The following is a 24,323-nucleotide window of genomic DNA, read 5'->3' on the forward strand; positions in this document are numbered from 1 at the left end:
GTATTTTAAAAGGGCTAGGCCCGCTCAAGAAGATGGCGTTTTGATAATATGAGCAACTGTTTTTGCTCCTCTCTTTAGCAAGAGCTCTTTAGATGTGTTATCCCTTGATGCAGAAGACTGGGGCTCTGATGCAGCATACGGGTCATTTGGCCCGAGTGCTCCAGCTGCCCTGGCGGAGCCAGGATTCCAAGCGGTGTTTCTGAGCAGACAGTAATAGGCACTCACAAGAGCATGAAGTTTGGGCCCATCGCTGGTACAAATCTGTGACACGTACTCAATCCTGAAAACACCCTGGGAGGTGGAACTGTTACCCTCATTTTACAAGTGAGGAGACAGACCCAAGAGAGAAGTAACTTGCCCAAGGTCAGCCAGCCAGGCAGTTAGATAACAGCCGTGTGAAACTCAAGCTGCCAAGCTCCAGAGTGCAGCTGTGCCCACGACACTGACTGCCCGTGTCCAGAGCCCGGGTCTTCCCGTCCGCCTCCCTAGCTTCCCTGGTCATAACTCTGGATGCCTGGAGTGCTTAGAGTTTTGAGGAAAGCCGGAAGGGATAAATCAGAAAGTAAAAGTTAAATCTGTTCAGCCCCCTTGTCTCCCTCTGCACCGGGCCGTGTGCTCTGGGCTCGGGCTCGCCCGGGCGTGCTGGGACTCACGGTGCTGCGAGCCTGCCGTTTTCCCTGTGTGGCTGCTGTGCAACGAGCCTGTGTCCTGCGGAGCGCCCGGGCCGCTCCCACGCCGCGGGGGCCGTTAGGCTCTGTGGAACGCACCCTGCGTGTGACGGCCCCGTCCACTCTGGCTCTGTGAGCTTCCTGCCTCGCTGATAGAGTCCAGCACGAGTGAGTTGTACAGCAGGCTATTCCAGAGGTTGCTGCTCTTGTTTTGTAGCTTCTAATTAAGTATTACTCTTTTGTGTTTGTGCTCTGAGGGGATTTTGTCACGAGCGGCAGGAGCGGCAGGATTTAATCATTAAATAGACGAGGGCTCTTTACAGTTGGCCTGGAAGCTGATGGTTTTCCATTGTTCCCTGGGGATTACAGGCCTGGGGAGCTGCCAGAAGGGTCTCCAAAGACGACTGGCTGGAATGGCTGAGGCGGCTGAGTCTGGAGCTCCTGAAGGACTCCTCGTCGCCTTCCCTGCGCTCGTGCTGGGCCCTGGCTCAGGCCTACAACCCGATGGCCAGGTATGTCCCCAGCTTCGGGATGGGACCAAGAGGATTAGCACAAAGATAGCACAAATCTATCTTATCAGCAGTAATTATAAAAAGGGCTTGTATTTTTTAATTTTGCCAACTTGTGAAGGGAAAAAATAAAGGCAGGTTGAACAAGCTCATGTTATAGGAAAAGCATCCATCTTACCCTTGGTAGCAGACCTTTCCTTAGTAGACTTGGGTCCAAAATTTTTTTTTTTTTTTTTTAAATATGGAACGCTTCACGAATTTGCGTGTCATCCTTGCCCAGGGGCCATGCTAATCTTCTCTGTATCGTTCCAATTTTAGTATATGTGCTGCCGAAGCGAGCACGGGTCCAAAATTTTAATTGCAAAGTCATTTACAGCTCTGAAAACAACTACGGAACGGTTTAATATAACTGCTTTCCAGTAGCAATGAACTCTAATTATTTACTGCTGTATCACACATACCCCCAAACTTACAAGTCTTAAACAGCAGCAGTCATTTGTTTTGCTCACGGATCTGGAATTTGGACATGACCTGTGGGGACAGCTTGTCTCTGGGTCAGTGTCAGTAGGGGTCTCTGTCCAGGGGCTGGGGGACCCGCTTTCAGGGTGGCTTATTCACCTGGGAGGCAGGTTGGGGCCTTCAGATGGGAACCCTGGCTAGGGGCTTGGTTCCTCTTCCTGTGGGTCATTCTGTGGGCTGCTTGGCCTTCCTCACAGAAGACTGGTGGGTTTTCAAGAGTGAGCGTCCTCCCCAAGGAAATGAGACGGAATTATATGGTGTTTGTATGACCCGGCCTGGAAGTCACACAGTGTCCCTCCGCCACACTGTGTTGTTCAGGGCAGTCACAGAGGCCCACTCAGATTCTGGGGGGGAGAGACAGACGTCATCTCTCGATAGAGAAGTAGGAAGATCCTAGAAGAGCATGTGGAACAGGAGATACTGTTGCAGCCATCTTCACGAAATAGAATCTGCCATAAAATACTGAAATAATAAATACTGCTTTAAATAAGGTCTTAAGAAGCCGTTAAAGGTTTGGTTTATAATATTTGCATATAGAAGGTTTACAGTATGACGTAAATGAATAAAAAATGGAATATTAAACGATGGAAGTGTGTGATTTCAACTGTTAAAAACAAACGTACATGGAAAAGGACTGGAAAGTAATAGAGCACTGATGAAGTTGGAAGGCCTAGGGAGTATTTTCTTTGTTATTCTTTTCCAAATTTATCTGCAACACACAACTATTATTTATAATGAGTCATAAAATGGTATTTTTTTTTATGCTCTAAAAATAGTTCCTAGGATTCCCCTGACTCCACAGTGTACAGATTTCATGTGCTCAGCTGACGGTAGTGTGTACCTCTCTTCTGCTCCAAGTCACTCCTGAGCACAATGTCATCTGAAAGAGGCTTGTGATAAACCTACATCTGTGTGTTTATCCCCATAGCGCCAAGTGTGCTTCTTTGGGATCCAATGTGGCCTTGGATGTAGGTCAGAAAATCTGTTTCTTAATTTACACAGGACTTCTTTTGGTCTTCACGTCACCTTTTGTGTTTCGAATTTTGTTTCTTCCAGCAGATTCCAAAATTACATACATTGGTCTGACTTAACTTTTTAATGTGTAATACAGAGTATGTGTGCAGGCAGCAGGTGCTCAACCAAAACATTATAAGCATATCTTACAGTTTCCAGCTCCCTCCTCCTAGCATTCACCGAAAAAGAAGGGATGGGATTAAAGTTCAGATGTCGGGCAGAGCAAATATGCCAATCCATGTGCTGCTTGAATGATTTAAGATAGTCCTAGTGGTCTTAGAAATGGCACCTCTGCTTCCAGGTCTCTGTAAGTCTTCAGAAATAACACTGGCTTAGAGGACCTTTCCAGGATTTATGGGTTGGGATTCCATTTTCTAATGCTTCTAGTTTCTTAAGTTCTGTTGTGTTGTTTATGACCATTCAACTAAGGGTTCTGATTGTATTCCGAAAAGCAGTCACAGGTGCTGCCTTTGCCATTTCCAATCTTGCCTGAGAAGCATCCCAAGAATCATTTGAAGATTATTATATTCTGAATCTGTTAATCCCAGCTTCTATGTTAGAAGTTCCCTTTCTGTTCATCTCCAGGGAAGAGAAAAGATGGAAATCCTGCCAAGAAATATGCCTGTGGAAACAGGTTATTTAGCTCTGCTCTTCTTTCTCCTCTGCCCCCCACCTCAGGGCTTCCTGTGTAGCACAGTGTCTATACCTGCGCTATAAAACAGTAGTCACCAGCCACAGCATGATTGCATTAAGGTAATTAAAATTAATGCAACTTAAAGCTCCATTCCTTGGTTACACTTAGCACACGGTTCAAATACTCAGTGGCTAATGGCTACTGTTTTGGAGAGCAAAGATAGACCATTTCCAGCAAGTTTTGTTGGACAGCTCTGGTCTGGATGGGCAAAATCAGTGATGGCTGGAGTAGATTGATAAGTGACTTTGTGGTACCAGGCAGAGGCACGAGAGGCATTTCCAGCATCTTTTTCACTCCTCTCTGCCTTCAGGGATCTCTTTAATGCTGCATTTGTGTCCTGCTGGTCTGAACTGAATGAAGACCAGCAGGATGAACTCATCAGAAGCATCGAGTTGGCCCTCACCTCACAGGACATTGCCGAAGTCACGCAGACCCTCTTAAACTTGGCTGAATTCATGGAACACAGTGACAAGGTGAGATTTTACCCCTTGTCCAGATGGAGCCTGACAGAAAACAGGTGGGAGGGGAGAGGCACCCAGGCAGCCTCCCCTTGGTCACGCCGCCGCTGTTTTCCTATGCTGTGGCTTCTGCTCTGCCCTAGGGCCCCCTGCCATTGAGAGACGACAATGGCATTGTCCTGCTGGGTGAGAGGGCAGCCAAGTGCCGAGCATATGCCAAAGCGCTGCACTACAAAGAACTGGAGTTCCAGAAAGGTCCCACCCCCGCCATCCTAGAGTCTCTCATCAGGTAGGCTCTAAACCCTTTTTAATTGCTGCCTTCATCTGAAATGACCTCTCTCCCCCTGCTGCCTGCTGCCAAATCACTGCAGTCACGTGGAGGCTTCTGCTCTGTGAAATCTGCCGTCGGGTCCGGCCAACAGGTTTAAGTGAGATGTGGTCGCAGATGGTTCTCTCCACTCTAGGAGCTGTAATTGGCATTTCTGTTGACCCTCAGCACACGGGCTCCCGTGGTTTTCCAACATGTGCTGGCGTGTCCCGGTGAAATCAGTCCAGAAGCACTTCTGAGGCAGCAGCCTAGGAGCGATAGAAGTTGATACCCGCGTTTGATTACACTCTCAGGTCGGAGTAGGTAGTACCTGCCCCGGTGTCTCAAAGGCCTCTGGGGTTTTACTGCCTGGGTCCTCCTCCTCCAGTGTTCCTTTTTTTTTTTTTTTTTTTTTTTTTTTAAGATTTTATTTATTCATGAGAGATACAGAGAGAGAGGCAGAGACACAGGCAGAGGGAGAAGCAGGCTCCATGCAGGGAGCCCGATGCGGGACTCGATCCCAGGATCCCCGGGGTCACGCCCTGGGCTAAGGCAGCGCTAAACCACTGAGCCCCGCCCCCCTCCCCGGGCTGCCCTCCTCCCGTGTTCTGTGAGTGAAACCAGGCAGGGCTGAGTCTGAGATTCAGTGATCTTTATCTCGAGTTTGGCTTCATTCTCTCCTAAGATGGTTTTGAGTCTTCTGGGTATGGGAAAAATAATCAATTTTCTGCTGTTATGAAATTAGAAGCAGCCTCAAATGTTAGCTCCAGCTCCCAGAGAACTGTTCACCTCCCCTAATGGTTATCAGAGACTATTAACTCTGGGATCTAATTATCTTCATGTAAATGCTAACATGGTTGATTATTTCACTGCAGATAGTTGAGGGGAAAATCACCCAGCTAATAGGTACCTCCTCTGTGGCTGAAACAGTCTGCTGTGTATGGCGCTGCCTTCATTTGAGAGAATCATCAGATAGCCAGCTTCTTTGCCAGCTCTGCTTTTGAGTGAACGCTAAACAGTATTCCTTTAAACACTTTAAAAGGGACCAAAAAGATAGAAATAGAATCGTTTTTGCCCAAAGGGAGCTTTGAGAGACTGTTGATTTCTAAAATGCCACAGATAACACAGTTATAAACATGCCATCCTGTGGAGCAGGCTTCCATTTCTGATTAGGTACAGCAGGTGTGAAAACCTGGGTTCCTTCTCCTCCCATCTCTGGCTTAGGGAACACCATCTTCCTTGATAACTGATAGAAAACCTGGCAAGGGCTTTAACAGCGTCGGTGTCAAATACCTAGCCTTGCAAGCCAGCCTCCTTGCTGACCTTTTTCTCTTTGACACCTCTCTGAGAGCTCCCTCGTCCCACCCCAGGGCTTTCCCCATATTTGGGACAATCATAGAAGCATTAATGTGCGTACAGATTTGCAGCAGGAAGATAGACTCAGAGGTCTGGAAAAATGTTCAAGAAGGCCGTTAACCTCTTAAGCCAATATAACTGAAAACACGTCCTCAGAATACCCCGCAGGTGGACCTTGACTTTTTTTTTTTTTAAAGATTTTATTTATTTCCATGAGACACAGAGAGAGAGAGAGAGAGAGAGAGGGGCAGAGACACAGGCAGAGGGAGAAGCAGGCTCCACGCAGGGAACACGACGTGAGACTCGATCCCGGGTCTTCAGGATCAGGCCCTGGACCGAAGGCGGCGCTAAACCACTGAGCCACCCGGGCTGCCTGGACCTTGACTTTTCACACAAACAAGCGGAAGCTTGTGCTCCCAGCAAAGCCAGTGCTCCTGGCCGTGTGGTTTCATCCCAGCCTTATTCAGGTCAGCTTGCGCTTCAGCCTCCCTCTCTCTGGTTGTCTTCCCCTCTTCCCATTGTTCTTTTCTCTTTCCATTTGCTGCTTTTCCCAGTTGCTTTTGTAAAACTGCTTTTCCTAAGCACCGGGGCAATGTCCTGCCATCTTTGTCACTGCAGAAAGTTTTAAGAGAGAGACAGCCTTAGGCAAAGCTGCTGGTAGAGAATGTGAACTCAGCTGCACCGCCCCATCCTCTCCGGGGGCGGGTTGGGAGAAGGGTGTCAGACCGCTGGGGTCATATGTCCCCAAGTTACTACTTGGGCCCCATGTTGGAGGCCTTGTTCTTTGGTGATAGATTGAGCTGCCTTCCTCACAGTGGCCCCGGGAAGCTCACAGCTCAGGTCCTGGCCCACCTCTAACAGACTACGGATCCCTGACCCCTTTTGTCTACTGCCCCCAGCCAGCCTCATTTTACCTTTTCTACTTTTACTTAAGTTTATTCTAATATATACATTTGAGTCACCTGCCTCAAATTCTCTTTGAAATAATCGGCTTAAATAATCAAGTTCACAAAAACATCTTTGCAAAGCTATTTCTTACCTTTTGTTTTTGTTTTTAAAAAAGTATGTTCTGTTGATAGTACTGTTCTCTGGCTACTGGCTCAATCTGTCTGACACCCTACCTAGTGACCCTTTTAATTACTGATCTGCTCCAGGACAAATTAAATCCCACACGTAATCCCCAAACCAGCCTAACATTGAGACAATTTGAGCCACTCCCATCTCCTCAAAGCCTCTGTATATATCAAGTATGATTGCTTCTTAAGGGAACAGAGGATTAAGTGGGTACTGAATTATCTGTAAGCATACACGTGCATACACGTACACCTGGCGTTTACTTGGTTAGCCTGCAGCATGAGGTCAAGTTCTGTGGCCTGCTGACTCAGACCGCTGGGGCTGCTGTGGCAAATCACCATAGCCTGGGGGCTGAAACTACAGACCCTTCTCACAGGTTGGGATGCTGGGCTCTACCGTTGTGGCCTAATCACCTCCCAAAGACCCTACTACCATCACATTGGGGGTTAGTCTTCAGCATAGGAATTTGGGGGGATATGAACATTGGTCCACAGCATTCCTCCTTGGTCCCCCAAAATGCATATCCTTCTCAAATGCAAAATTCATTCTGTCACAACAGCCCTGAAGCCTTAACCTGTTCCAGGATCAGCCCTAAAGTCTCGTGTAAATACCATCTTAATCACAGATAGGGATGAGACTCTAGGTTCAATTCATCCTGAGGCGACCCTGTGAAAACAAACAAATTACATGCTTCCAGGATATGCTGCTGGGGCATCCCCCATTCCAAGAGAAGTGGGCAAGAAGGAAAGGGTGACAGGCCCCAAGCAAGTCCAAAACCAAGCAAGGCAGACTTCATGAGAGATCTCCAGGCCTGGGAGTAATCCATCTCGGCCGGATCCTCTGCCCTCTGGGGCACGGTCCACCCCCTGGACCCACGAGGCAGAGGTCCTGCCCCCACAGCTCCACCTGGCGCACAGCCCTGCCCGTGGCTGTATCCTCGCAGCTTTGGGCAGAGTCCACTGGGCCTGTTCAAAGCAAGGCAATGGTCCTCCTTTTTTAAAACAAGCAGACAGCCCTGACGATCTCTCGCTGGCCTTCGGGATCATTCTTTTCTCGTCTGGAAGAATAGTGCATGTTCACAGCCAAATAACTCCATAGTTTTGTCTGTAAAATCCAGAAGTTCGACAGCCTCCCTTCATTCCTTCCTGTGTCTTTCCCCTTCTGTTGAGTTTTGTGGTTTATCCTGCTGGAGTAGCTGATTAGGTCCATGGTTCCCACCACACGAATCCCCTTAGCAAAGCCTCACGTGGCCTCATGTGGCCTCACGTGGCCGTACCCTCCGTGTTCTCTTCCAAACACGTGCTCATTTCCTACAGTATGGACAGCCGAGAATTTCCAGGTCTCTAAGTTCTGGCTCCTTTTGGTTTAATCCACTTTTTGTCGTTTCTCTCTTCTCTCATTTTACTCGGAGCAGTGGGGAGGAACCAAGCCTCCCCTCGCCCTTGGCTTAGCGACCTCCTCAGCTAATACCCGGTGTCATTGCGTGCAGGGTCTCCCTTCCACAAGGCACTGGAACACGCACACTTCAGATTGTTGGCCACTTTGTAACAAGGGGTTGCCATCTCTCTATTACCTGAAAACCGTTCCTCATTTCTGTCTGAGAACCCATCAGAACGGCCTTTACCCTCCGTATCCTACTACCCTTGTGTTCGCGATTACATAGGTGTTCTCTCAAGACAGAAGCGCTCTCGCTCTCGCTCTTTCTCCTTCGAAGCTCTCACCAGCGTGTGCCCGTGAGAGTCCAGTGGCGGCTGAACACTACTCTGTGTGTGACGTTTTCTTTATCCATTCTTCCATCACGGAGACTCAGGTTGCTTCCGTATCCCGGCTACTGTGAATAGTGATGCAGTGAACGTGGGTGCGCAGATATCTCTTCGAGACACTGATCTCTTTTCCTTTGGATATATACCCAGAAGTGGAATTGCTGGATCATAAGGGAGTTTTATTTTTAATTTTTGAAGAACTACCAGGCGGTGTCGCATAGCAGCTGTACCCATCTACATTCCCACCAGCAATGACAAGGGCTTCCTGGTCAGCACATCCTCGCCATCACTTGCTGTCTCTTGCCTTTCTGATAACAGCCGTTGTCGGTGTGGGAAGGTATCTCGTTGGATGACTTTGATTTACATTTCCCTGATGCTGAGCGCATTTTCATGTATCTATTTGCCATTCCAAGAATATGTTTTTTGGAAAAATGTCTATTCAGGTCCTTTGCCCATTTTTTAATTGGTGTGTTTAATTTTTTGCTATTGAGTTATATGAATCCTTTATATGTTTTGAATATTAACTCCTCATGAGGGGCTATAGATAGCGGATCTTTTCTCCCATTCTGTAGGTTGCCTTTTCAGTGTATTTATTGTTTGCTCTGCAGAAGCTTTTTAGTTTGAGGCCGTCCCACTCGTTTATTTTAGCCTTTGGTGCCTAGAGTTTCAGGTGTGTTTTAGTTGTGGGGTTAGAGGAGGTAAGAGAGAGAATTATTAGCTACTTCTGCCAGAGGCATTTGTGCTTTTCTCCATCTTCCCTTAACCCCCTGATCCTTTTATCCTCCCTTCCCAGGCAGTATTGTGCTGGCCACTAAGCATATCAGACTCCCTGCCTGCCTCGGGAAGTTTCTGTTTGAATGCCTGTCCTGTGGGATGCCCTGCTCCAGTGCACTTCTTCTCTACTCACTCTATGCCTTTTAAAATCCCCGAGTTCTTGTTTTTTAAGGTTAAATAGGTTCCCAGCAATCCAAGGACTCTAGGTACAATAGGAAACACTGAATAAGAATAATGGCTTACCTTCCACTGACTGGTTCGAGGGAATGGTTCTTTTTGACGAGGGAAAAATGACTTCCAAACACTCAAAATTTTATTTGGCATCTGTTATGACTAAAGATATGCTCCCTCTCTGTATGTGTTAGTTTGCTCAAGTAGAAAGTAAGAGTGTCGGTTTGCAAAGGATTCTGAAGCCGAGTGGTGGCACTGGGCTCCGTTGGGATTGGGTGGGAGGCTGGATCTGACTCTGCCAGTGGCACCGGGCACCACTGGGATTGGGTAGGAGGCTGGATCTGACCTTTCCCCAGGGCTGCTGCCCTTTTTGTCCCTCTACCTTTTTGCTCTTTGGCTTGTAGCTCCTCCCTTGGTTTCCCTGAAGACTGCAACAAAATCAGTCTCTTTCTCACTGCTCACCCTCTGATTTTTCACTGAAGTTTTTTTACCTTGCTCTAAATGAAAATGGCAGTAATTTAAAAACCAGCAAGTTTCAAAAGAATTTATTATAGAAGGAAAAAGCTTTGAGTGTTTACAACATACTACAGTATTTTATTTTCACAAAGCAAAATGCTTATATACAGCATGAATTATTAACCGTAGTGTCATCTACCTTCATTCTGTAGCCAGTATTTTTTAGACAAGTTAAAAGAGAAAGCTCTTTGAGCCCTTTTCTTACAGAGTAAAAAATAAAAATAGGTATATCTGTATTGACTGACATTTTAAGGCAGTTTTGTGCAAGCATCCACGAGGGACTTATCCCCACCCCGTGCTGGAACTCTCCAGCCACCACTAGACCTGGTTCTGCCTTCCAGCGCTCTACCCTGATTGAGGTGGAGCAGGGAGGTGCCAGAGGTCCGCCACCAGGCCCGGGCCCAGAGATCCCTCTCGGGCAGTCCACCTAGGTCCACTGGGGCTGAGCCAGTGGAATAATTTTTGTCTTTAAAAAAAAATGTAGACTGAAGGTAATTTCATCGGATTTGAAAAATCAGAACTCTCCTACACCACTCTACCATGCCTTTTCTCTAACACCCACAAGTCCCGTCCTTGAGGATCAAAATCACATGGTTCTTTTTAGGCAGCGGATCTATTTTCTGCCCTCCCATGACCTGGGCCTTCAACTGAATAGCAGAAGTGATGTCATAATTACCTTTCTTTCACAGAAACATCAATGGAAAGAAGCTTTTAGTGAATATGTCAGGGATCTGAAGCCAAGGGAGCCCACTCAGGCCAGCCCCCTGAGAAGTACATGTGGCGACCCACTGTGTTAAAATAATTCATCCCAATTAGGTAACACCCTTGTACTTAAATTTTATTGTGCTCCTGAGAGCCTGACTCTCACCAGTGACCACAGGCCATTTTCCATCCTGCTGTCCGTCCTGCCCTCTCCCCACCTCCCCCTCCTCCGCCCTCACCCAGCCTCCATGCATCCCCATCTCCAGCCCTGCCGCACAGCAGGCCTCCACTTAGGGCTGGAAGTCTTCTGGGCGGATTTTCATCTCGACCCGTCTGAGGGAGTAGCTAGACCCGTGCCAGCCGTACCACGTGATGCCGTCCAGGTGCTTGTTGTGCTCACCGAGGCGGTAGTACACTCCGTTGAGGTTAGAGTCTGTGCAGCAGTTGTACCAGTAGCCACCTGGCACGAGAAACAGATCGGGGCTGTTGGGTCGGTAGGCCGGGTGCATCCTCCCCTCGGAAAGAGCTGACACTAGACCTCGGGATCTGTGACGCTGCTCTTGGAACAGTGGCTAAGCAGTTAGAGCCGGTATCCAAGAAAAAAGTACCAAAGCCAGAATACCAGCTGTGCGGCTCAAAATCCATCCTCTTTTTAAAATATTTTTCTAAGATTTTTAAAAATATTTTATTCATTTATTCATAGAGACAGAGAGAGAGAGAGAGAAGCAGAGACACAGGCCTTAAAAGGAGAAGCAGGCTCCATGCAGAGAGCCTGATGTGGGACTTGATCCAGGGTCTCCAGGATCACACCCCGGGCTGCAGGCGGCGCTAAACAGCTGCACCACCAGGGCTGCCCTCTAAGATTTTATTTATTCATGAGAGACACAGGCAGAGGGAGAAGAAGAAGCAGGCTCCTTGTGGGGAGCCCGATGGGGACTCGATCCCAGGATCCTGGGGTCATGCCCTGGTCCCAAGGCAGATGCTCCACTGCTGAGCCTCCTGGGCATCCCTCAAAATCCATTCTTCTCAGATGGGACTGCCCCCCGGCCCCCAGATCTCACCTTTGCGGAGTTGTGCGCACTTGTCTAAGCAGTTGTCGTTGTCCTTGTCCTTGGTGCTGAAGGCCGTGTTGTTGTGGTAGAGCAGGGCGTCGTTGCCCACGTTGCCACTGTAGTTCCCCAGGAAGAGGCGGTAGCTGTTGAGTTCGTTGCCCAGGACGAAGCGGCTGTACTCCGCATAGCGCACGCTGCCCTCCCAGTCCTGTCGGGGGGAGAGGGGCAGAGCCTTAGGGGCCCTGCAGCGGCCTTCGTTTCCCCCCATCCTGCCACTCCCCCTCCGCTCACAGCCGCACGCACATCCGGGTCTCCCAGGGACCTAGCGGGGCTTTACTGCAGGTTGGCCGTGTTGGTGGTTAGGTGAGCACACTACGCTGGGCGTCAGAAACCAGGGTCCTAGATCACACCTCCCTCCTGAGTCCCCCGCTGGCCTGGACTAGCCTCTTCCCATAGCCCTCCCTGCGCCTATCTGGAAGGTGTCGGTGTGTGTTTTGCTAGATCCCACAGGGAGAAGTCAGAGAGTGACATGAGAGGGGTGTGCGCGTGGGGCTGCGTGTGCCCCAGGCCAGGGAGGACCGCTGGGTTTCAGCACCCCTGACTGGATTCCCCTGCTCTGGCCCGGGTCCAGCCTCTCATGTATCTGCAGCCTTGCTTGGGGGGACAGGGTGGGGTGGGGTGCGGGGAACGGACAGAAAAAACCTTGTCCCTCGACGTACTACAGTCTGCAGGAAAGCCGTCATAAATACACAGGACTATTGTGAACAAAGAGCCAGAAGGGCACCCCCAGAGTTGAGCACAGTTGTGGCAGCCTGCTCCAGTCCTAGGGGCCTAGGCCTCATGCTCACCTCCATCTCCACACGTAGCCGGGTCGGCCGTCTGGACAGCCGGTGGATGTGTTCGTTCCCCAGCCAGAAGTCCCCACGGATGCTGCCAAAGCCCTGCTTGTACTGCTTCCAGTCCCGGTAGAAGGAGACAAGGCCGCTCTTCCGTCTCTGAATGATGGTCCAGCCGCCACCTGCCGTCTCCATATCACAGAACACCTGCGGCAGAGAGGTTGCTCTGGTCAGGGGCCCACAGAGGCGGGCAGAGGAGCGTGGGGGCGGGCCGCACCACCTTCCTCCCATTTCTGCAGAGCCAGTGGATGTGTGCACTTCCAGTCACGCTGGCTCCCAGTGGCGACTGGTCTGCCGTGTTGGCGAGTGGGAGCAGAGTGACGGTTTGCTGAGGAGGAATTTGGAAAGTCGGGGCTGGGGGCAAGTGCACATATAGTTGATGTGTGCTCTCGACATGTTCTCCCTTTTCTCCTTCCCCAAAGAATAACTGCTCTAGGTGTGGCAAGAGAAGTCAACTAGTTGGGTGGAGATTATAGAATTGTCTAATCTATGTTAGAAGATTTGGTGTTTGGTTGATAATAATTTGAAGGGCCAAAACAGATGTGTGGGGTTCTTCCCTCCCCCCCCCCCCCCAAAATGGAGTGTGTGGATAGCTCTCTGGTATTTGGTATGTTAGATTCTCTGTCTTGAGTTTCCCTTTGCTTAGACTATGACTAGTCCTTGGCCCAGCTCTGGGAGGGGGTGGAGGACAGATGGGAGCGCACGGGCAGTGGGCTCTGCTGACCTCACCTCCAGCTCGGGGCTGCCCAGAAAGTCATCGGGAGGAAGCTTGTACACTCCAGAGATGCGGTAGTTCTTCTGGTAGAGGGACGAGCAGTCATAGATGGCATCTGCAATAGGAGCAAACCGCACGGGGTGAGCATCCAAACCCAGGGGCTCCACGGTGGTGGGCATTTGTGCTATGTCTCAATTGGAAGTTTACAACTGAGATTTCATTTCTACCATGAAACTCCCATGAGTGTTCATTACAGTGTCTAGAGTTTGGAGCGGCGTGGGCATTGGGAGACTAAAAAAGGAGTATATTTTGGCTTCACTGGTAGTGGGGCAGAGGGGTGGGGAAGCCCTCCATCTGGGTAGCATCAGTGGACAATCAAACAGGTGGTTTCAGGTTAACTCTGAAATAGATTATCCTGCTGAGGTTCTAGGCCATGAATTCTGGAAACACTCCGATGTGTGAGGGCTGCATAACAGATGCTCTGTTTAACAAATACAGCTTCTGGGACAGCCAGTCTCTCTTACCACATAAGTCATGAGTATCTCATAGGGTCTGGTTCGGTTGTTCTCCTGGTTGGTTGGTTTGTGTGATGATGGTTTTTCAGAGGTAACGGCTGTTTTTACCTATGAGAATGGCTATTTTTATCTAGACTGCCTACTAGGACCCTAATAAAGGGAGCTAGATTTCACATCTGATTTTCCCCTCCCTCATCTTAACACTGCGCAATTCTCAAATGGAGATGCAAACACTCTGAGGAATGCTTGGAGGCCTTCCCTGGCAGCATTATTAAAACAAGTAAACGAGAGCATTGGACGGGCTGGTTTTCACTCGGGTTGATTTAAATGCCTCCTTGGCTGCCTGGGGGGCTACTGCTTTATGCCAGATTTTGTCCCCATTTTGCAAATCTCCAAGAGCACAGTGGAAGAAACCACCTTAACTGATAGGGTGGATTCAAAGAGCAGGAACTTTTGCTAGCCAGGAGATGCTTCCCACCCTCTGTGCCTGGGATTCTTTTCTTGGTGGCTCCTGCCCTGAGCCTTCAAGAAGAACATGCTGATGGCGGCACGTCCACCAGGAGCCTTCCCAGGTGGAGCACGTTTCAGGAGGGGGCGGAGAGACTTCACTTTCTGTTAGGATGAAAGCATCAATCAGCTTACTGCTTTCTCTGCTGGGCTACCTGCTTTACACAGTATGAAGGTGCCCCAGCAGCTGGTAATAGAGAAGAAAATTGAGGGATGATTTTCTGGGCAGGACGGGGAGCAGGCACAGCAGGGGAACTGCCTTTGGCCCCCCAAGAAACTTCCTGCTGGGAGGGCAGGAAATCCCCACTGGAGGAGCAGGAGGCAGTGCAGGCACAGGCACAGGCACAGGCACAGGCAGGTCCCCGGCTGGCCCGCTCTCCCGCGGGGCTGGTTTCATTTCCCCGGACCAGATCAGGACACACTTGTCTGGAAAATGTTTCAGAGGTAACTACAAAGGATACCTTTCTAGCCCCACACTGAGGGGCAGGAAGTCATGCTTAGAAAGCAATTTATACTTGGTGGTTTATTAGTAATGGGATGTCGAAGCCTAATTTCTTTCCTTTGAGCAGAGAGTAACCAGTGACTTACTCTGTGTCCTGACTTGATCTATGATGTGACCAAAAGTTTTTATATCAGCAATAAGTGACATAGCTACGGGATATTCTTCTTGTGAGCAATAATTTCTTGATGATTGTGGAAACCAAGATCTCTTCTCTCTGAACAGTAAATTCACCTGGGCCAGTCTAAGGCCATCTAGCTAGAAACAAACTTGTTTTAGAAAAGAAAACATGAAGTGTATCTTATTTTGGGGCTCCTGAAAATCCAGATCTCAGCTTTGTGTTTTCTTATTTTCTGTGGTGGGAGAATTTTATTTGAGATCATGGGAAAAAATAGAAATCTCAGAAGCAAAGAACCTCAAGGAGCCTGTCCTCTCCTAAACACAAAGTAATTCTTCATCTGGCCCTGGGCAGCATCTACACCTAATTCTGAGCCAGTGGGAAGAGTCAGGTTTGCAGACAGGACACACAAATCCATTAGTGCCTGTTCCACTAAATCTTAGGGACACGAGAGAAATGTTTTTGGCAGAACTTGGCTTCAGGAGCAACAGATGTTACAGTTCTGGTGTTCATGCCTGCGTCCTTGGGTCTGAGGATACAGCCTGTCAGCTCTGGCTAAGGAAGCAGGTCAATGAGGGAAACCTAAACCCTGTTTCTAAGACCTGCAGTGTGACTCCAGACGATCTAGGTCATCTCTCTGCGCCCCGGGATGGCATATAAACCTTTCATCTGCTGAAATATGGTGTGAGTAAAAGAGATGGTGCAGACACTGGGTAAATTTAAAGAAATTAACAGAGCATTAGAGCTGGTGACACGTACCCAGGAAAGTATACCCCAAGGAACCCCCTGTCATGGATCTGATGGCCAAGGTATCTAGAAACCATGCTGCAGGCAGAGACGCTCAGTGGTTTGGGCAGGAAGATGATGGGTAGCGTGAGGACATGTTCTCCTTACCTGCCGAGGTCTGGGTGACAGTCTGGGCTGCCTGCAGCTGCATGATGTCGATCTGGTTGTTCATTTCTGAGTACTTGCTCTCCGCATCTGTGAGCCGGGACTCCATGCGCTTGGTGCTGCTCTCCAGCTCCATCACCTGCATGACCACGCTGACCCAGTCCCTCTCCTGCTTCTTGCTCAGTTCACTCAGCAGACTGGTTAGATTGGCGATCTGGGCCTTGAGCTCCTTGGCCTCCTCACAGCAGGTGGCCACTTTGAGCTGCCCAGGTGTCTTGCGCTTCAGGGGCTTCTGTGGCCACGCCGGGTGGCTGACAAACACCATGATGAAAATGCAGAGCCAGGTCACAGCCGAGAGAGTGTTTTTCAGCATCTTTCTTGGGCCTGGGTGAGGAACGATCTTCCTTTGGGGGATCTGGGTATGCCCAGCTGGGGTCTGCAAAGCCGGAGCAAATTACAGCTGTGCACTTTCTCTCTGGATGGGCTCACTACTCTGTTGCTTTCTCTTCCCTGTCTCTTTCTTAGCCTTGCTCAAAGCTTGAGTTTAAAAGTACAGGTTAATCGGACTCCCTATACCCTTCCTCCTCAAGCCTGAGCGCTCTACAGACTCAGCATCTTAAATATTGTCTGCTGCCTGCACCTCCACCCCCACTGTGGCCCATGCATGGCGCTCTAGCCCCTCCCAGCTCATCTGGGAGGGTCAGGTGCCTGCTGGGTGAAGTCAGCGTAAACTTAGGCCAGAGGGGAGGAGGGAGACAGGGGCGAGTCTTTCTTTCCTTGCCTGCTTAGTCTCGGGGCTGAGACAAGAGGACTGTGAATTTGTGTGTTTCCAATTTCGCCTATTAGATTATGCCCCTGCCAGCCACTGGCTCAGCTCTATCAGCGAGCAGGGCAGGGTCAGAAGAATTTCCAAATTCCATTCTCAAGGTTACATAACCATGGGGTGAGGGTAAGGTAGGCAGAGAGCGTTGGGAATAAGACTCCCCGCTCACCCGGGGAGGCCTGTTAATGTAATCCACGCTGTTTATATGAGGATCTGGTATATTTTGGCATCCTGCAGAGCGTGCTGTTAACAAGGCTCGTGATTCCTTTCTCTGATCATCATTCAGTGTTTTACAAAACCCCCATTGTACCTAGATCTAACTCTGTGTCACATTTGAAAATCTCCAATTTAGAAGAGCTCTAGAAATAGAGTAAGCCTCTTAGGAGGCAGAACAAGACTTTGTAGTTCGTGTCCAACAGGATTTACTCAGTCGTCTCTTTACATTCTTTCTCCGTCACCAGTGGCCTAGCGTTAGCTTCTCACACTTGGCATTTGGCAAGAAAGTGTTGGAGAGGGCAGCAGGGACGAAAACTCAGGAGTGCTGGACATGGTTCTGGGACCGTGACACACGCTTCATCAGTCTGTCGGCATAACGGAGAACAGGCCCATCCTCGTCCTATGATTCGATTCGAAACTTGGAAAGTACATTAAATCATCGGGAGAAGAATCCCCGTCACCTGATAATCCATATCTACAGTCTCATTGCCCTCTTCCTGTGTCTTACAGTCTGCAGATCTGCAGCTGTTCTCTCTGTAGGATATATATCCCTGAAAACAGGGTTACTGTCACTTTTCATGCACTGTATTTGAAGGGCACTACTCCTTGGAAGACAAATGAGAAAAACCTGGGATTTTAGCAAACCTTAAAATACCTCACATGAGCCTTTCACTGAGAATGTATGCAGAGGCCCCTCTGTCCTCAGACAGTAACTAACTCTGTCTTTGGAACATCACTCTCGCCATTTCCCTGATGCAGAGCCACTGAGGCAGTCCTTGTGCTGGTGCCGTGCGGTGTGGGTCCGTCACGCACAAGCCCGATGCCTGACCGCCTGCCTTCCCTGCCGGGATCCCCTGGAATCTTCTTCCAAATGAGACGTCTGTCCAGGCGGCTGGAGTTACCGCGCAGTTTTTTCCCCTCTGACTCAAAAAGCAGTAGGGTTCGGGTAGATCTGGATGGTCTGCGCCCTCCCTGGTCTCCTTGCCCTCGGAGGGGTGAGGATGAGGCTGGCGCCCTACGGCAGCCTTGTCATTCCACTCAGAAGCCCGTCCAGAGGCAGCAGCTAGTCCCTGCTCTCTTTTGGCAAATGCCCCCCGCCCCCGCCCCCGGCTGGCCTCTCTAGTCTGCCCCGCGGAGTTCACGTCACTAACGCGCACCCGGCCCCGCCGTCCGCATCCGACGGCCTGCCGAACCCGCGGGGGATCTTCGGGTCAGCCTCATAGCCAACAGCTGACAGCTTGTGCCGAGTCCCGCAGCTGCGTGCGGAACGTCCTGTGTGAGCCGCTGTCTTAGCGCTGCCGCACAGCAACACGGTACACGGTCCCAGGGAACGGTGGACCTCTACGGGGTCCCAGCCAGCTTTCTGTTTGTTCTTCCCAGTGGCCGCTTCCCCAGCCCAAACAGGAAACGGTTATGAATAGATTCTCATATTTGGGCAGAAAGTGAATCAGTCATTTGTATTTGCAGCCCATGTAGCAATCCTTTCTGGGGGTTCGTGAGTTTGGATCAGAAGCGTCTAGCTGTTAGCATGAATGCCTGCTCTCTGACATTTGTTTTTCTGAAAACCAGTTTCTAACATGAGGCCTAAGGTGGAGACAGAGGCTTTCCTTATTCGAACATTTTCTTACATCACCCAAGCTGCCCAAATGTCAATAAGTTCCCCCTCAAATTAAAAAATTTAGCAGACTAAGAGTGGTCCCTTGCCAGATTATCCATCCTCCAAACATCCATAACGCTGCGATGTCCTAGATTCTGAGTCTCTGAAAGAAGGAAAAGTAAACCCTTGTTTTGAGTACAGCTAAGCCAGTAGACAGAACCAGGAAGGATGTGGGGGACTGGGCCGGTTTTCCTTCTCCAGGACGCTTTTACTCCCTTCTCTGCCCTTCATGAATAAAGTGACCATGAAAATGGGAATTAAGTGAGAAAATCTGGAAAGCCTGTGTTGGACACCTTGAAGTTTTTCCTTTTCTCTATTTTGCTGGTGGTGAAAGAGGGTCAGCTCGGTGTTCCTGGGAAAGATGTTTATGAAAATCAAGCTCATATTCCTAATGAGAGAAGCCAGTGAGCTTTCCCTTAGCCTGGAAGTTCTCAGAAACCCCACAGTCTGGGCCACGCGGCCTTGGGCTGGCACCAAGGACTAGAGGCGTTCGGGCGGCCCGAGGAGCACAGAGCAGGGGAGGGCCTGGAGGTGGTCTCTCCTTCTACCCAAGTGGAAGTGCCGTGTCTCATTTTCTTGAAAATGTCCCCATTGGAGAGACTCCTCCCTTTCTAGCATATTCCTGTCCCTGCCTGCTCTTAAACCACTACTTGCAAAATTGGTGAGGGAGGGAAACCGCTACTCTCAGAACCAGACTCTGTTTGTTGAACAAATTCATCTCAGAAGAACCTACCTTGCTGTTAGATTAATTGTGTGCTGAGGGGGGATGTTCTGCTTCTCCTGAAGCCTGGTAACGGGTTGCAGCTTACCCTACTGTCCGCGGCCACCTCATACCCGACCCTTCCGTCTCTCAGTCCTGTTCTGTCCCAGGGAAGGTCCACATCCATCCCAGAAGGTATGGCCATCTCTTCCCTAAGCTGCTCACTCGTCACTTCTACCAAACAGCGCACCCCAGACGGACAGTTAGGAATGGTTTCTCCCCGGCCTCCTCCTAGAGTCCGCTGTTCGTTGTAGCCCCTACCCAGGAGTCTTCCTCTGCCCTCCCCGGGCTTTGTGGCAAACAGCCGTCCTGTGAGCCAGCAGAGCATGCGAGCTGAAGGGGGCATGGTGAGCAGGTGCAGCTTTGTGGAAGACCTTGACTTGGTAGGAAGTAGGAAGACACAAGTCGTTGGACGTGGCTTAGGAGTCGGGGGCCGGGGGGACAGGTAAAGCCGGAGAGGTGGGGGGGAGCCAGGCGTGAGGGATGGGATTGCTGCTCTGGAGACAGAGGGAGCTCTGGAAGGAATCTAAGCAGCCTTTACCTCTTGGTGCTCTGTTTTCCTGACTCTCACTGGGAAAGTGGCTTTTTGTAGTTGCCAAACAAGATTTTTTAACTGGAAATGAATGGCTTAGAACATTAGAATTTCTTGAAATTGTAACGCAATCATATTAAATGCCCTGAAGGGATCATCTGGTTTGAGGATTAGGGAGGCCGTATGTGAAGGACTTGAAATAGTTGGGTGGGTCTAGAATCCACCAAATCTGGGTTCTAATCCCTTCCCATCATTTGATAGTTATGTGACCCTGGGCAAGTTATTTCTCAGAGGTTTACAGATCTGTGCCATGGAGATGAAAATCATAACTACTTTACCTCACGGGACTTTTAGTTAAATAAAGTAAAGGATTAAAATAGTTAAGACAGGGGCACCTGGGTCGCTCAGTGGTTTAGTTTAGCGCCTGCCTTCGGCTCAGGGCGTGACTCTGGGGTCCCGGGATCCAGTCCCACGTCGGGCTCCCTGCATGGAGCCTGCTTCTCCCTCTGCCTGTGTCTCTGTCTCTGCCTCTGTCTCTCTGTGACGCTCATGAATAAATAAATAAATAATCTTAAAAAAAGGGGGGGAGGGTAGCCAACTTAAAGAGTGGCAAGAGATGTCAGTTGACACTTACTTCACGAAAGAGGGTCTCCCCCAGGCCAGTGAACGCTCGTTAGGCATGACGGAAATTCAAATGCAAACTATCACATGCCACCACCAAACACCAACTAAAATGGCTACAGTGGAAAACACTGACAGTACCAAGTGTTGACAAAGATGTGGAGCAGTTGGGAATTTTTTTTTTTTTTTAAGATTTTATTTATTCATGAGAGAGAGAGAGAGAGAGAGAGGCAGAGACATAGGCAGAGGCAGAGGGAGAAGCAAGCTCCATGCAGGGAGCCTGACATGGGACTCAATCCCAGGTCTCCAGGATCACGCCCTGGGCCCTGCTGCCCAGGATTTTTTATTTTTTTTTAAGATTTTATTTATTCATGAGAGACATAGAGGCAGAGACACAGGCAGAGGGAGAAGCAGGCTCCATGCAGGGAGCCCAGTGCAGGACTCGATCCCAAGACCAGGGTCACGACCTGTGCTGAAGGCAGGTGCTCAACCACTGAGCCCCCCAGGTGTCCCAGCAGTTGGGCTTTTCATATACTTCCCATGGAAATGTAGATTGAGAGAACCACTTTGGAGAGCAATTTGCCAGTGTCCTTGAAAGCTGAACACACCCGTAGCCCAGCAGCACTCCTCTAGGTACAGTCCCAACAGAAATACGAGCACACCTGCACCAAAGATACGTACAAGAAGGGATCCCTGGGTGGCGCAGCGGTTTGGCACCTGCCTTTGGCCCAGGGCGCGATCCTGGAGACCCGGGATCGAATCCCACGTCGGGCTCCCGGTGCATGGAGCCTGCTTCTCCCTCTGCCTGTGTCTCTGCCTCTCTCTCTCTCTCTCTCTCTCTCTCTCTCTGACTATCATAAATAAAAAAAATAAAAAAAAAAAAAAGATACGTACAAGAACATTGGTAGGAACGCTGCTCGTAGTAGCCAAGAGCTGAGAGCCACCTCAGTGCCCACCCGCCACAGGACGGGGAGGTTGTGGTTAGTCACAATGGAAGTACCTTCAGCAGTAGAAGGGGAGACGCGGGGCAGGTGGCAACATGCATGCATGTCCCAGTGTCGTGTTGAGTGTTGAGGTGATGCTCGAGACCTGGTGAAACCAGTTGTGACAGAGGTCAGATAGCTGTTGCCTCCGGGGATGAGGAAGGGAGCCCTGGCCAGGACGAGCCTCCGTGCTTCTGGGGTGCTGGCAGTGTACTGGGTTCTGTTTCTCGGTCTGCATGGCAGGTACTAGGGCGTCTTTGCTTTGTCGTGATTTATCAAGCTGTACCCTATGTATACTTTTTTTTTATATCCTTCAACTAGGAAATTGATTTAAAAAAAAAAGATAGGGCACATGATACAGTAGCAGCAGACACGTAGTCAGTGCCCAGCGAATAATGAGTCGTATTTAGGGGCTCCTGGGGGGCACAGTCGGTTACACGTCTGACTCTTGGTTTCGGTTTAGGTCGTAATCTCAGGGTTGTGAGATCAAGCACCACCACGTCAAGCTCCACACTGAGCGCAGAGTCTGAGATTCCCTCTCCCTCCCCCTCTGTCCCTCCTGCTCATGCTTGCATGCGCTCTCTCTCTCTCTCTCTCTCTCTCTCATAAATATTTTTTTTTAAAAAGGTATTATTTAGGTGTACAGTTGTCATCTCATCAGAAAAGCCCTCCACATTAGTCTCCATCTGAGTGCTCTGCTTTCTTCGTCGTATTTAGCTTCACAGCACTTACTTTGGGGTTGATTTTTTAATATCTCCTTAACTGACCTGGAAGCTCTTCAAAAGCAAAGACCGTATCTATTTACTGCAGTAGCTCTAACACCTGGCCCTTAGCACAGAGCCTGAGACCAAAGAGGGCCTTCGTTGCAACCTGTCAAGTGAAAGAACGAGTTCCCGGCGGAAGGTTCTCTTCCCTTGAGTAAACACCTGTCCTGGAGACGTAGAGTCTCTCTCCGTGCTCGTTGGCAGTACCTTGTCATGCTGAGGCCTTCCTCGTTGGCCACCACATTCTCTCTTGCTCCAAGTCCATTTTTCTTCTATAGGTGTCAGTCACAGAACCAAAGGAAGTGGGAACTGGAAGCATTGAGATCATTTGGTTCAACCTTGTATCTTAATCAATAATGGAGGCAGCGTCCTTGCTATATAATAATCACTTTGTCTCCCTGGAAACCATTGATTGCTGTCTCACCCCCTCTTCTTTACATATGAAGATGACCAGCAAGAGGACCACAGAGCGTGTGGGGCAGGGTCTTGTCCTGCTCTGCCATATGACAGAGGCCCGTGTAACTGCCGTAGCTGATTACTTCAAGCTGCACCAGCCTGTTCATTAGCCCTCATCATGGCCCGAGGGCCACAGGTGGCCGCTAATGTTGAAGACAGAGCAAGTGACGTGGCCCCATAAAAAGAGCTGCGTCTCTGGGCAGCTGCGTTGCCCATAATTTATCCAAGAAACTGACAAATCTTGCTGTCCCCAAAAGGGAATGAAATGCCCAGAAAGTCCCTCTTCATCGGGGACGAGATCTCGTGTCCAAGGTGCAGGATACGTGACACGTCCGTACCCAGCCGGGACTGCAGAGCTTCCCTTCCGGCCAGTCCTCTGCCACGCTGACACAGGCAGCACTGAGGGCAAAAGGGGACTGTGATGCTTTGAGAATGTTAGAGAAATTGAGCCAGTTGTGCCAGAGCAACCAGTTAATGGCAAGTGTGATTGGGCTTTGCAGTCCACGGGCGAGGGGCTAGACGGGTGAATAAAACCCACGCTCTGTCTTAATTCTAAACACGTTCCCAAGGTGTCACCACTGTGTTGCTTGGAAGTGTGAGTCTTGCTTTTTCAGTTGTTTCCTGGCTTCCAGAAAAGGTACAGAGTCTTGTTCTTTTCCCCTACCTCTGCTGGAAGAAAAAGCAGACCAGAGGGGTGAGGATTTGCTCAAAGTTCCTCACTTCTTGACAGAAACACATCCCAAATCTGTGGGCTCATGCTGACTTCAGAAGTGCACTGTGCCTCTAGGACTCTGCACCCCTCGTGGGCAGGTCCACGCAGCAGAGGGTGGATGGACAGAGGACGCCCTTGTGCGGCCAGAGCACCAGCACAGATTGGATCTTCCGAACCCTGTCTTTCTCTTTAATGCCCTTTTACATCCAGCCCTACCCAGGAGGTCAGTCTCTCACCAGTCGCTGGTAGAACATCAGTTTATTTCTGGCTATTTTGAAGACTTCCTACAGGTCCGCTGTACAACAGCTTGTCGTTCTAGAACACCTTCAAAACCCCGAGGAAAGCTGCCCAGCACAGGAAGCTGGCCACCAGTGAGGAGCGGGACAAAGGGAGGAGACCTGGGCTTTCTCCTAAACTGACCCAAAGGACAGAGGGTCTTTCATTGCAGCCCGAGGCCAAAGGGGGAAGCTTGCAGTAGTTCACTAGTGAACGTCTGCCCCTCCACTGTATCTGGCTCAGCCTCCGGGATGCCCAGAAGGTCATGGGGCCTCTCTTGTGGTGAGTCCGAGAAGCCACTTCTGAGTTCTATGTACTGTGGAGGCGGCGCGGCCGGGGGTTGCTGCAGGCAGTTAAACCATGTCGCAGTGCTCCGAAACCTCGAATCCTATGCCCAATCCTGATTCAGAGATGTCAAAGTGCATGGCTTACAGCTGATGAACCGTGACAGGCGCCGGGTTCTGCCCCACAGTCCCCTCTGACAGTCTATCTGGTGATGGCATATCACTGGTGGGGACACCGCTGGTCTCCAGATCTTTGGATCACCTCGTAGGCCAGGAGTCTTGGCAGCCCAGTCAGTGTGTCCTGGTCATCTTCCGTCAGCCTGTCCTTACCCTGAGGGAGGCTTCTTTTCTCTTCTCCCCAATTCCAGAATGAACGTTGGCATTTCTGCAGCGTGGCCTCTCCTTACGGAGCAGGAAGCCGTGTCACATCTGCTTACTCAGTTACGAGGGGAGCCCAACTCCCAGATCACTAGACGCCAGCTCGTGTACCTTCTGTGTCCCAGCTTATCCCCACGAGAGCC

General features: G+C 49.9%; 2 protein-coding genes and 1 non-coding gene across 4 annotated transcripts in view; 1 reads left to right on the plus strand and 2 right to left on the minus strand.

Annotated features, from left to right (window-relative positions):
• Positions 1 to 24,323, plus strand: part of MTOR (mechanistic target of rapamycin kinase) — a 120,091-nt gene that overhangs the window by 47,863 nt on the left and 47,905 nt on the right. Inside the window, exons 26-28 of the mRNA XM_038532031.1 lie at positions 1,038 to 1,180; positions 3,715 to 3,877; positions 4,006 to 4,151. Of these exons, the coding sequence (XP_038387959.1) occupies positions 1,038 to 1,180; positions 3,715 to 3,877; positions 4,006 to 4,151 (452 nt within the window). The remainder of the gene's footprint in view (positions 1 to 1,037; positions 1,181 to 3,714; positions 3,878 to 4,005; positions 4,152 to 24,323) is intronic.
• On the minus strand, positions 1,413 to 1,519 carry LOC119870597. The gene has a single exon (XR_005356248.1). It is a non-coding gene; the product is annotated as a U6 spliceosomal RNA (small nuclear RNA).
• Positions 9,837 to 16,561, minus strand: ANGPTL7 (angiopoietin like 7). Of its 2 annotated transcripts, none has more exons than XM_038532033.1 (5): positions 15,722 to 16,561; positions 13,198 to 13,303; positions 12,426 to 12,620; positions 11,587 to 11,785; positions 9,837 to 10,985 (listed from the first exon to the last, which is right to left on the minus strand). In XM_038532033.1, the coding sequence occupies exons 1-4, from the start codon at positions 16,089 to 16,091 to the stop codon at positions 11,611 to 11,613; spliced, it is 846 nt and encodes a 281-aa protein (XP_038387961.1). In that variant the 5' UTR covers positions 16,092 to 16,561; the 3' UTR covers positions 9,837 to 10,985; positions 11,587 to 11,610. The 2 variants fall into 2 exon arrangements, with proteins under 2 accessions (XP_038387961.1, XP_038387960.1); XM_038532032.1 differs by having other exon boundaries at positions 13,203 to 13,303; positions 15,722 to 16,550.

Source organism: Canis lupus, chromosome 2 (genome assembly GCF_011100685.1).
Source record: "Canis lupus familiaris isolate Mischka breed German Shepherd chromosome 2, alternate assembly UU_Cfam_GSD_1.0, whole genome shotgun sequence".
In the NCBI taxonomy this organism is placed as follows: domain Eukaryota; kingdom Metazoa; phylum Chordata; class Mammalia; order Carnivora; family Canidae; genus Canis; species Canis lupus.

Bases quoted from the DNA above. Each gene is read 5' to 3' on its own strand.
- ANGPTL7 (XM_038532032.1), bottom strand. From the start codon at position 16,091: ATGCTGAAAAACACTCTCTCGGCTGTGACCTGGCTCTGCATTTTCATC. The intron at 13,304-15,721 runs GTAAGGAGAACA...CTCCTATTGCAG, and splicing joins TGTCACCCAGACCTCGGCAG to ATGCCATCTATGACTGCTCG. The intron at 11,786-12,425 runs GTGAGCATGAGG...TCCCCCCGACAG, and splicing joins GGCTACGTGTGGAGATGGAG to GACTGGGAGGGCAGCGTGCG.